We start from the raw sequence: 13,739 nt of genomic DNA, 5'->3' as shown, positions 1-13,739 counted from the left end.
AACCAAATAAACCAAACACACAGTAAATATACCTACAAATGCTAAAATTCACACCAAGTTTAGCCAAGATCAACACATAAAAAAGTGAAATAAAAAGATGCAATACTTACAACCATCCCGTTTAAGGACACCCAGCAGTCAGGCGGAAACTCTTGAAGGAGAGGCACCAGATACTGGAGACAGCCATCCCAGTGACACAGAAGCAGCATCATTCCTATCAAATTAAATATTCTTACCACAGCACTAGCCAGGTCATAGGTCATATGGAAAATCTGTGAAAAGTGGAGAGAGAGAGAGAAAGACAGCTGTGTTAGACGAGGTATCTCTCACTTTCATTGTAGTACAGTAGCTCCTATCATCAGCAGCACAAAGCAGAACTTGGCATTTGATGGTACAAAAAGATTTAGTTTGAAAAATCACAGAAAATCCAGCTTTGAAGTGGACAACACAGTGTCTCTGTCTGGCCACTGGAGGTCTGTGTGTTTGTGAACGAGGCACGCGCAGATGTCGGGTGGTTTATAATTTATGATGGCTGCGATCCAAAGCAAACGAACATAGGTCAAAAAAAAAAAAAAAAGACACACAGCAAGACCCAGATTGAGACGTGGTGCGGTCAATCATCAGAGCTCTGTATAGTTAAAAGGCAACCGTCTGCGGTGCGGCTACAGTGGAAGAGCATTTAATGAGCGGTTAACGTCTCAGGAGCAGACGCCGTAATGAAGCACCCACAATGCAAAGCAGTTTTTATTTTGATGGGTTTTGGTCCAACACAACTGATGCGGTCGGCAGTCACTTTGTCTTTTTGCCCATTATGTTTTCTAAGCGAACCATCCTTCATCTGCAGCTTTGTTAATTCAAATAGAAAAATATAATGGCGAGGCGTCCTGCAGAGGTTGACGGAGGTGTTTTTTCGGGGTAACTCCTCCCACTTTTCCTGTTGAATTGAGACCGGGGTATATAAAGGATAGTCAATAGCATCACTTTTGTCATCGTCCGTCATCACGTGAGGCTGGAGGAACCAAGAACTCGACCGATTTTCATGTAGCGTCTCATGAAATAGAAGTGAGACTATTGTAAACCGTTCCTGTTGAGGTTGGTCATATCTCATTAGCACTTTTCACTCTGTAATAAGAGGAGGGCGTCATAGTATCATCGCACAACGGAGGAGTCAAGTCCCTAAGAGTCATGGGCAAATCTAAAATACATTTATGTCTCTTGTTAATGCTCTGTCTTTCTGTTGATCCATCCTTTGTTCCGTTTTCCCCTTTATTATGATCATTATATAAATATGCAAATATCAAGGATGGAAGAAAACGCCTTTTTCCTAAGTGGCCTTGAGATGCCGCTGTGCTACGCCTCTCAACACATCTGAAAAAAAAAGCACGTTCTTGTAGGTCAAAGGACTTAGTTTTATTGCGGCGCTTGTTGTTTCCAGTATGACATCACGCACACGGCCGGACCGGTGTGTGTACATGCTGCAAACAGCTGTGCCGCACTCATCTCTGTAACAACAAACCATAGTGAACCCAGGTGTGTTAGAAGTGCTTTGAATGAACTCATCTCCACCCAGGCCCATTGTGACCGGCCCGCACCTCTCCACAGACGGAACGAGAGCAAAGCAGCAGCTCGTGCACACCAGCATCGGCTCTCGCATTAGATTCAGCCTCAGTGCGTACTTCCTCTGGTGTGCATTATTATTTAACGTAAACCAAGGCCTCTGTGTGCAAAACTACTCTATAAATAATATGAAAAATCACAATTAGAGAGCAAGGGTTTCCTAAAACTACACACGCATTACAAACAGTGCAATTCTACCATGTTTTAGAGTTGTTCCCTCATTAAAAACATGACTGCGGGACTCTGAAGGGGGAGTGACTTAGCGCAGAGAGCAGTGGGAGGAGTGTCAAAAAAGGTGAAACTAATAAAACATGTTCGTATGTTGTTTTCGGCAAATATAGCTTTTTTAAAACAATAAACGTTAACGTGGTGATCTAGATATGTTATGTGTTAGCAGTGAATACTCCATGTACTTCAAATACACCGTTTTTAAGAATTATACAGAAATACATGCTTAATTTCTGCGTTTCTGAGGTTTTCTTACGGTTCAATGAGAGTTCAGAGTTCAAATAAGAAAGTTATAATAGTTTAGAAACACAAAAACATCAACACAAACAGTGAAATATGGGTTTAGTCAATAAATTCTCTATAAAACGGGTCAAAAGTACAAGTAGTTAGAAAGTATGTATAGTATAGCATTTATTATAACTACAGTGTCAGCGGTTCGGTGAAATACACGGGGAATCACATTTCAGGAACTACTTCACATTGCTGGAAATCCTGTGTAGCCTTTGGGTCAAGCTGAGTCAGAGGAACTACTTGTTGTTCGCGGGATGTTGGCTTTAGTGCGGCAGCAGCGAGCCACCACAGATAACGAGCTATTATTAAATACCTTGTCTTTTTCAAGCATGTTTAACAAGATTCAGGGTCGTCTGGTCGGGGATTACACGGGATAATCTTCAGAACAAAGCAGAGCACGGGGACTTTGTGTTTGTCACTTTAAAAACATTCAGATTTGATGTCGCCTAAAATAAATGTCACGACTTATCTGTGAAGTGATGACCCACACACACCTGCACACACACACACCTGTACACACACACCTGTACACCCCCACCTGCACACACACCTGCACACACACCTGCACACACACACACCTACACACACACACCCCTGCACACACACCCCTACACACACCTGCACACACACATACCCCTACATGCACCTGTACACACACCTGCACACACACACCTGTACACACACCTGCACACACACACCTGTACACAGACCTGCACACACACACCTGCACACACCCACACCTGTACACACACCTGTACACACACATGTACACAGACCTGCACACACCCACCCCTACATGCACCTGTACACATACCTGCACACACACACCTGTACACACACCTGCACACACACACCTGTACACACACCTGCACACACACGGGGCAGGAGGGAGGGGAACGTGTTTCTGAAGGGCTCCCAGGTCCATGGTCAAAGGACGGATTCCCACTCAGACTGTTGTTGTGTCCTTTGGCATGACACCCACCCACTTTTCCTTTCCTAGTGTGAATGTGGTGTGTGTGTGTGTGTGTGTGTGACTTGCGGTGGTCAGAACACAGAATACAGAACAGCATATATTCAGCAAAATACTATATAAATCAAATGCATTATTAATATAATTTATTCAATTCAATTCATTTATTTTTGTAACGCCCAAAATCACAACAACAGTTGTCTTGAAGGGCGTTCATGTTTTGGTTGATGGGGGAAACCGGAGTACCCGGAGGAAACCCATCCAGACACGGGGAGAAACATGAAAAACTCCACACAGAAAGGCCTGGGTGACCCGGGGATCGAACCAAACCCTCTGCTGTGAGGCATGAGCCACTCAGCCACCGTGCTGCCTACACACATACATAATTTATACAATGTATAATTCAAGAATAATTATCTTCTCGGTTTGATGCAGAAAATACTTCATTATAAACAAAACCACTAAACTCATTATGATCAAGAGAAAATACTCACAGTATAGTACAGTACAGTACAGTATAGTACAGTATAGTACAGTGTAGACTCCATACAGCACAGTTAAAGGCACTGGTTTTAGATTTGAGCAGAGACAGAGGACAGGTCCTCATAATCCTTTAATACAGAGGGACAACAGGCTAAGAAATGATGTGTAGTAGCACAGATCACACACTGCAGCATCCGGCCCACTCAGTGTCCAGGCACATTTGGTCAATGCCCTATTTACTCAAATTGCAGTAGATCAAACTGTACTGTATTTGACTTGCCTGACCAGCCAGTCCCTTCCACATTCAGTTCAGATCCAGAAGGGTCTGGAACCATAAGGGCATTAAACCACCATCTTAAAGGGACAGTCTAATCACAGCTGCTAATTTGTAGCATTTGTCTCTCAAATGAGGAAGACATGTCTTCTCAAAATTTCTCTTACCATTTGGTACAAAAATTTGTTGTAGCTGAGATAAATAACATTTTAGTCTTAGTCCCATGAGAGCCACCATGTTTGTTTAGACATTAACAGTGTTTCTCTGATTGATTAGTTCCCCAGCGTCAATCACACTTATCTGAAACCGGGGAGACCAGAGATACAGCTCCAGACCCACATCTTTGTATAGTTTTGTGCGTGTTTCTGGTCGGGTCAGTGTGTCTAACACTCACGCCTCACAGTGAGAACCTCAGGCCACCTGGGCTTTTCTCTGCAGACTTTTGCAACAACAGGAAAATCCTCCAGTCAGGGCAGCCCTGACCAAGTCTGGCTCAAGATCTGGAAATGGGTCCTCAGAAGCTGCACAGCGGCACCCACTGCTCCTGACAGGTCGCCCAGCTGCACTGAAGCATGGGTCAAATGCAGAGAATGAATTTGTGACTTTATTTCTCATTCAGGCTTGTTGACATTTGGAACAAAACCAAAGTGCACACAAGAGAATGACTGCATCAAACATGAAATTACAACATGTTCTTTCTACTTCTTCTAATTGAACACAGCGACCTCTGCGAAAGGTTATCAGGATTAGGGAGGGACTAATTTGACGGGATTAAATCCACCACTGACTATTACACTGAAGGATGACAACCTCCTTCCAGGAAAATCTGGAGTTTTCCTCGTCTTACAAATCTCTTTTGGATCTTTTGGGGATTTTACTAAAGGAGGGGGTCAAACTTATCCAAATACAAATGCATGTTCTTTTAGTTGTACTGAACAAACCTTTTGTCCTTTTGTAATGGAATGAGTGCAATCCAAGCTTATATAATAATAACTTATAGGACCGTGCAATGTGTGCTCCCAGAAAAGGCTGAAATCATAATGCTACAATGGCATTCGTACTTCCCCAAGAAAGGCAGCCAGCTGGAAATAATGAGAACTCATGCAACCGTACTGATGCTGATAGATGAAGCTAATAGTTCAGCAATAAATAAACATAAATGGAGTTGGCATTGTTTCAAAGCTACAGGCAACATACAGTATGCTCCAAAACACTCATCAGAGCAGTGCAGATTAGAACAGGCCAGAGGAGGAGAAGGAAACTAGCATAATCTATCTTTATATTCATTATTCAAAGTGAAAGTATCCAGGCCGATGGTTTACCTGCGCCAAAATAACTGATCCAGATTGTGCAGATGAACTAGAGTACATTTAGGTAATGAGGCCCAACAGTAATTTGTAGCCAGAGACTTAATTAAATATCAATGGGTGATCGATGGGATCTTTACACAGACACAAAACAAGTGGTCATCCTAATGTAACAAAGGACCCTATAAAGACAAGATCATTATTGTTTCTGAACATGCACTCCTGCCTTTGTGTGGTGTGATATCCGTACATCGTCCATCAGGATAAAGGCTGTGGACTGGCCGCTCCCGCAGACTCAACAGCAGATCTTCAAAACACTATTGTCTTTATTGCAGCATTTTTTCATTTGTTCCGGAAATATTGCATGAGTGAGACGGTGTTAAATCCACCTGGCCTTACTAATGAGCCACACAATCACAGAGTAGAAAGAGGAGGCATTTGCATGTCCAGCACATCCTCCATCACTGCTGGGTTGTGCGTCGGTAATGGAGTGTGAGGAGACGCTGGTGTTTTCTCATGTCACCATTTTAACATGTTTTCTTTGGTATCCGCTCAAGAACAACCTATTACACACACCCCAGCCGACATTTTGATAAAAGCTGTAAACTGCTATGAAAACAGCGGCTTGAGCCAAAAGCAATGTACACAGAGGCTAAGAAGCACTAATCAAAGGTTAGCTTTGATTGGATAAGCCGTGTTAACGTGCCAATCACAAGAGCTGAGAAAGACTTAAGGGGTTTTCGCACAGTAGGAGCCTTTTTCTGATGCTGGTACTTTTTTTGTTCCATTCCCCGTTTGATGTGCGTGATCCATGATGCACACAGAGGAGGGACCTGGGACTAGGGCCACACCCGCCCTCTGGGGCAGTACTTTCCAGCCAGAGGGACATTTTGGTGACACACGCACACCTACAACACTGCAAAGACAAAGGCACAATTTTAATTAGTAAGTTGCAGGCCAATTCAGATTCTGTGCATCACAGTTGTATGTGTTGGTTTACACTGCTCAGTCAAAGTAGAAGAAAGGAGGAAAAAATACTTTTGTTTTCCTGCCTTCACTTAATTAAGTGTTCAAAGCATGTGTCTCTTTTAAGCGAGTTAGACTTTGTGCCACTGTGGCTCTGTGAGCGTGAGAGGGACTGGGTGGTTCCTCTGACTAAATGGAGAGTGGAAGATTATAGGGCCTTAGTTCTTGGTACTGTTATGTGTGAAAACGTCTATGTGGTGTGGGTCGGTGTGCGAGCTGCCTCTTCCTGTGGGAGCTGTGCTGCTCATCATTTCCATGTCCGTCAGCAGGATTCTCTTGTTCTCGCACTGAGCACATCACAGAGGAGTGCGAGCCTCACTCCCTGCCCGCTGTCTCACCCGCTCTGCATCTATTTTGGTCGTGTGAGCGTGATAACCTCAACACTTAATCTGTGCTCCACCATTCCTGCGGCGCTGGCTTGTCCTGCAGGGCCAGGGGCCCACGCACACTGGGGTCATGTTTACGGTGCCCTCTATGCAGACTAATATTACCTATAGAAGTGATGTGCATTGTTTTGCACTGAAACATGAAGGTTAGAAAGTAGTCAGGCTTGAGACTTTACGTGGGCATTGTTTGGGCACAACTTATTTAAGAGGTGCAGAACTGTGGGAAAAGAAAGGCGTGGTGACCAGGAGGGCATCTAGGGATCAAATCCACGTATTTCTGGATGAGGATGAGGTTAAATGTTCTATTGATTTGTACCTGTAACCTGAGTGGCAGCACCAAAATAACAGCAGCTCGGCTCTAAGAAGCATGTCCAGATGACTGACAGCTCTACACACTGGCCAGCAGCACCTCCATTACACTCTTATCATCATTTCTGCCAGAACAAGTCACAACAGGAACACGTCTACATATTTTTTATAAACAACTGTTTTACCTCGAGAGAGTTTTTGCTCAGAAAACCTGGTTATTCAGGCCTGTTTCAGAGCAACAGCTCACAACACTGTTCCAGGAATGAAATCAGCGTCTCTATACAGTGAATATGAGCAAACAAATGAGGCAGACTGGAGTCTAGACATATTCCAAACAGATATTTTAAAAAGTTCTACAGCAAAAAAAATAATAATATAGAACTAAACTGTAGATGGTAGTTGCAGTTTGTTCCTGTTGAATATATGACAGGATTAGAGTTAGCACTTAATCCCCTCATAATTAATCAAATCTTTTTGGCCAAAACCATATACCATTAGGTAAAATTGGTTGTTTTTATGTTAATTCTGCCATTTGACTTCAAAACAAACACATTTTTTTATCATTGCAAGCAAATAAGCAATTAAGAACATAGACGTTTAAATATTTGTCTTTAAAATATTGATACCAACGTCACTTTTTTACCCAGTCCCTAAAATAAAGGGGGAAAATTAACAATCACAAACACTAAATCAAATGAGGTCGCAGCATCGTTAACTGCTCCTTATAAACAGCACAAAAAAAGAAGCAATAAATAAATAATAATCCCTCAGTAGCACGATTTTTCTTGCACTAAGTCACCTTTTCTAATTGTTTATTTTTACTGTTTGTATCATTCACATTTACATAGAGGAGACACCGCAAAAACAGGTGGAAACATGCAACCTCTAAATGAAGTAGGAATGATGACGGTGTAGCAGAGAAGGCCTTTTGCAGATGTCTGGGGAAGTGGCACAAGCGAGCGGAGGAGTGCAGTGAGCAGTGCTAAGAAGGCAGTCAGGAAGATTAGGGCCATCTGAGAGCAGAGGGGATTTGGCTGGATCACACACTGGGCCTGCTGCGCTCATGTCAACACAACACAAGATGGACCCTGAACATGGCACAATTGGTTGGGAAGCAAACTGAGCTAAACACGGAAATGCACTGGCTCATGTAGGCTACAGTTAAAGTCAACGATATAAGACAAGGAAAGAAAGAAAGTATCAATTATCATATCTTACCATTTCATTTCATGCAAATTTCCCACAAATTAGGCCTACTTTCATTATTTAAGTCACGTATTTAGCTTATCTAGAGACGTTTGGCAGTGGTGCACGCCCAAGTGTGTCGCCTCAGACCTCATGGCCCTCTCTTCTAGGAAAGTACTAAAGTCTTTTCTAATTCATTTGTTCTTTTAGTGAGACCCCACGATGGCAACTGTGCCCGTTGTGTATCAATACTGACAGAAATCATGTAAAAATAGCACAAATGTAGATCTTTCCTGGATATTTGTATGATGTTTATTGTTTTTAATCTTGTTTTTAATGTTGTACGGCACTTTGGTCAGCTTTGGTTGTTAGAAATATAGTTTGATTGATTGATTGATTGGATAGTTTAAAGAATGAGCTTGAAATGATCCATCTTCAAGGCGCTCAAAGCACTTTACATCAACGAACCAGGGAAGTTAAATGTCTCGCCCAAGGAGACAATGACAGGATTCATCAGTGGGAGGCAGAATCACAGCGTCAACCTGTGGGTCAATGGATCAGACTGGTCTATCAAGAAGGAGATTTGAACTTCCAGCCTTCAGATCAGTGGATGGACTCTCTACCAACTGAGCTACTGTCGCCGTTGAAAAAGGAGCATCTTGCAAACAAAATCAAATGTAACTGAGCTAATCACGGCCTCTGTGTAATTTGAAATCAGAACATTTGCATAAATACACTACCTGGTCAAAAAAAAGTCGCCACCGAAAACACGCTCTAATATTTTGGTTGTTCCGCCTTTAGCTTCGCTGTGACATTGTTTTGATTTCGCTTCTGCAACGTCACAAGATTTATTTCCATCCAGTGTTGCATTCATTTTTCACCTCTTGCATTGATGCTGGTCGAGCCTGACACTGCTCAAAGCTTCTCCAGCACATCCCAAAGATTCTCAATGGGGTTAAGGTCTGGACTCTGTGGTGGACAATCCATGTGTGAAAATGACGTCTCATGCTCCTGAACCACTCTGTCACAATTTGAGCCAGATGAATCCTGGCATTGTCGTCTTGGAATATGCCCCGTGTCATCAGCAACATTGATGGAATAACCTGTTCATTCAGTATATTCAGGTGTCAGCTGACCTCATTCTGCTGAACCTCGACCGGACCAACTGCAGAAACCCCAGATCATTTGCTTAGTTAAATCCAGGTGGTGACTTTTTTTTTTTTTTTGGCCAGGCAGTGTAATTTGCATGTGACTCTCAGAACATAAAGCCCCAAACACAGAGCTTTGTGTTACTCCCTAATCGCAAAAATCCCCCAAAAACGTGACTCTTTCTGTTCAAACATTTATTTTTGACCTTTATTTGCACTTCCTACAAGGTCCTACCCACGTCATTACCACCTTTTAACGTACTCCAGTGCCTGTAGTGAGAATACGAGCCCACCTGATCCTCCGCCGTGTCTCCCTTTGCTTAACAATGATCACAGATGAAGTCAGTGTAGTTTATAGCAGTATCGATGGCACCAGAGGATCATATAAATCATCGTGTTTACGGACGACGGCGGAGCCACACGTTAGGGCCCAGCTGTGGGTGTGACAGATGTGTGTGCGCTGCGCATTTCAGCCAATCACTCACCTCCGTACAGCTCTGGGGAAGTGAGGGAGCAGCCAGCTTTAATGCTTGGCTGCTTACAAATTAATTCATTAGCACCGGGCATCATTTCAGGAAGTCTGCCATAAGTAGTTTTACTCCGCCTATTAAGAGAATCGCAAAGTCCACTAGGGAAGGTTAATTTAAGACTTTTCTTTCTAGTAAATGGTTTGAACTGTAGGACCCCAGCCCCCTAGTACCAGAGCTGTTACCAAAAATAACTCAGATTAGCCTAATCTCTGCACTTAATCATGTTAGCCCCTTCCCAACGGTGTATCTTCTGTCTGAGTGTACACAAGATCTACAACTGTGGTTGCCAGGGGAATTCCCGTCAGACTTTGATGTCATTGCAGTGAAGTGTTTGGATTCTTAAGTGTTATTCTGTTACAAGGAAACACTGCAGGTGAATGAGGTCAAATATATTTAGATTACTGACATAAATATAAGAATAAATCATCATCCAAGACATAAGCCCGTCCCTAGGTGTCCCGTCCTTTGACCTTGTGCTCTTCTGGGTCACAAATCCTGAAAGTATAACATTGTAATTGATCTTATTGTGTCGCAGATCAGTGGGGCCTTGGTCATTTCTGAGCCAGTTGAGACAGTTGCGCTGATGTAAAGGGGGAAACATCATTTACATTAGCAAAAATAACCTGGACAACATGGAGAGGGCCCTGAGACACACCCCCATCAACACCTGCCCCTTCCCCATCTCTGCAGGACGTGTACGTCTCCAGGACCTGCACGTCTCCAGGACCTGTACGTCTCCAGGACCTGCACGTCTCCAGGACCTGCACGCCACCCGACATTAGAATACAGTCATTTCCTGTTTGAATTTAGGCTATGACACATTTCTCTCGTGAATAAATCTGTCTGTAAATGTTATTCTTTACATTATGATTACGTTTCTTTCTTTTAGTGATGTTTTTCGTAGGTAATTACTGCAGGACACAACTGGAAAAGCATTTAAACTTACTGTGTTAGTTTGATTTACAGTGTTAAAATGACAAACCCCTCTGTGCCGCCTGTGTGTGTGTGTGTCCTGTGTGTGTCCTGTGTGTGTCTCCTGTGTGTGTGTCTGCTTGTGTCCACCGTCAGATCAGCCGGAGACATTGTGACAGTGACAGTGAGAGGCAGAGCGAGGGACAAACTGAGGTATTCCCGACGGATGACAATGAAATATACCAAATGTCACAGAGCCGCAGCGTCACAGTGAGTGAGCTAAGAGCGTCTGCGCCGCACGGGCCGACGCAAAAACAATACGCTCTCGAGTTTATATATTTAGAAAGCTACACAGTTCATCTATAAAGGCATGAAACATATGGCCTGGAACATATGTGAAATTCGCAAGTGATTCAGAAGCTATTTTTAGAGCACTTTTTCTTCGCTTGAGTTCTGATCTCTGCCTTCTTTTCTTTATCCTGTGTTTTTTTAATGAGCTATAAACGCTGATGTGTTGGAAGGTTCTGGAAAAAAGGGATGTATAGGGCAATATCGTTTGAACTTTTATTTATACAAAGCTGTTCTGGACTAACGCAAAGGATAAGAACAGTTAAATGACATGTTTGCATTTATTTTGTTGTGCGTTTATGGTTTAGGGAAAGAATACAGTTTTCTGTTACTTAAAGCCGATCGATACTGGAACTGGAAAAGCTGGATCAGTCCAAATCTAGTGCATTAAGAACAAAAGGATGCTGACTATTGTGGAAAAGTGAGAAAATGGTAAAAGAACAGACCTGCCAGACGAGAGGCCTAAAGGGAGACAGTATTTGGTGTGGGGCTGGTCAAAGGCTGTTCATATACTGTATTTAACCATTTATGACAGAGGTATTGCTACAAAAACACAAAAAATGCCTCTTATATTCTTATTTCTGGTTATTTACTCAGTACACTAAACCATATGGTCAACCAATTATCACTCTCTACCAGAGTTAACAAGACCAAACTGCAGCAGAAGGAGCGCTCAGACACTTGGCCACAGAATATGGGTTAAATCTACAGGGGACGTGTAAAAGAGAAAACAATTCTGTCAGTGGATTTTCCACCCCACGGGCCGAGAGGCTCCCTCCAACGACGAGCAGGAACACTGAGGCACGATGTGTTCTTCAACAAATATGTTTGAGACACACACACGCGCCAGGCGGGGGACTGGGACTGTGCATGATTCTACTGGACAGGACTACTTCATTAGGACATTACTCAGCAGCCATGTTTGAATAAAAGCAGACATAATGAGAAGTTTGTACGGAGAAAGGAAAACTAATAATAAGCAAATCTCATTAACAGTAATCAGAAAGGACATGGTTAGAAAAAGACAACAAAAAACTTTGGACGTAGCCAGTCTCCAGCCTCGACGGACCTCAGCTCCGAACAAACAGTTATTCAGTGAACCACATTGAACGTCCCAGGAGTCCATGTGCTTCCTGATGAGCACTAAAGTTTTACCCACCCGCACTGTAATCAAAGCAGAGGCGAACCCAGGCATCTGCTGGCTTATTTTTAGACCACAAAGAAACATAGAAGACATGCAGCTCTTAATAAAATATGCATGTGCTCCAAGACGAGACATGGGATGTAGAGAATAAAACCCCTTTACATACAAGAACTTCAAAATACATCATTTATATATACATTTCATATATTAACTATGTCACTTTTTAATTCAAATAACCATCATCAGCTGAAGTGCAGTTGGTTCTGGACCTGCGCAGGTTTGACTCGTGCAGCAGCGTTGAATGAGTAAAAACGAGGACAAATACCTCAGTCTACGATACTACCACAATCAAGCAATTTGCTCTTAGATCTTTCTTTCCAGAGATGAAAGAAGTACTCTGAATACGATTATTACTACAAAAACAACCCCTGCTGCAGCTTCAACCAGCACAACGTGTTTTGTCTGTGTCCCCGTGAGATAATTCATATTGATGAGGTAATGTGCTTTAAGTCTCCACTTGAGGACTACTGTATTTAATTGCAATGGTGGTTGTAATAAGACACAAGCGTGTAAGCTAAGTCGGGGGATGTGATTGGACAGTGAGAGGTGACTGGTTAGACAAGACACAGTAAACAGAGATGACACAAGAGCCGCACCTGAACTCGAACAAGAAGCTCAGATATAGTTAACGTCTGTCAGGTAACTCAAGCCAAGCCCGCGCTGGAATGCCTTATACAAAGTCTCTGAAAGTTTAATCCTGTGTATATTACATAAGTGACTGGAACACAATGCAAGTACTCCTTCCTGTTCTCTTGAAGTTTAAGTCACGTTTGGGCCTTGACATTTGCGGTTAGACAAAATTTAGTTTGCAGATGATGCCGTGATCCTTCGGAAAAACAGGGATCACACGTAATATATTTTGAGACGTGAATTCAAATGAGAAGCTTTACGTCGAGGGAGGAGAGGCGCGGTGGGAGCCTCTGAACGAGAACAGCCGAAAGAAAAGAGAAAACCTTAAAATGGACGCGACTGCTGCACAAAGTTTTTCTTGTATGGACATTAAATATAAACAACCAGCTGCACGGCCCACGCTATGTGTGTGCTTCAGCAAATTCAAATCTAGGCTAATGCACACCTGCTCCCAAAGTGAAGTGCCTCCACCACTGCACTACTTTACAGCGGTCTGGACAGGCCCGCGAAGCCCCGCCCCCCCCACACGATTCAGGGCTTTGTTTGTTGATCATTTGAATCACAATCTACACGGTGCTAACAAGTATTTAGTCACTCTTTGCAACGTTTTCTTATTTGTTGCATGGACAGAGGGGTCGACCTTTGAACAATATCTATTTTTAATAACACTATCATAAACATACATTAAAAAAACAAAAAAAAAAATGCAAAGGGGAAGACCCAGGACACGCTGGAGGGACTATGTCTCTCTGGCCTGGGAATGCCTTGGGGTCCCACCGGAGGAGCTGGAGGACCTGTCTGGGGTGAGGGAAGTCTGGGAGTCCCTGCTTAGACTGATGCCCCCACGACCCGGCCCCGGATAAGCGGAAGAAAATGGATGTATTATTATTA

The 13,739-nt window shown here is 43.1% G+C and overlaps 1 protein-coding gene across 1 annotated transcript in view; it reads right to left on the bottom strand.

The window, feature by feature from the left end:
* The window catches only part of LOC117391989 (potassium/sodium hyperpolarization-activated cyclic nucleotide-gated channel 1), a 48,296-nt gene that overhangs the window by 20,294 nt on the left and 14,263 nt on the right, over nt 1-13,739 (bottom strand). Inside the window, exon 3 of the mRNA XM_033989953.2 lies at nt 111-272. Coding sequence (XP_033845844.1) covers nt 111-272 — 162 coding nt within the window. The remainder of the gene's footprint in view (nt 1-110; nt 273-13,739) is intronic.

Source organism: Periophthalmus magnuspinnatus, chromosome 23 (genome assembly GCF_009829125.3).
Source record: "Periophthalmus magnuspinnatus isolate fPerMag1 chromosome 23, fPerMag1.2.pri, whole genome shotgun sequence".
NCBI classification, from domain to species: Eukaryota; Metazoa; Chordata; class Actinopteri; order Gobiiformes; family Gobiidae; genus Periophthalmus; species Periophthalmus magnuspinnatus.
This window is presented reverse-complemented; position numbering and strand designations above follow the sequence as displayed.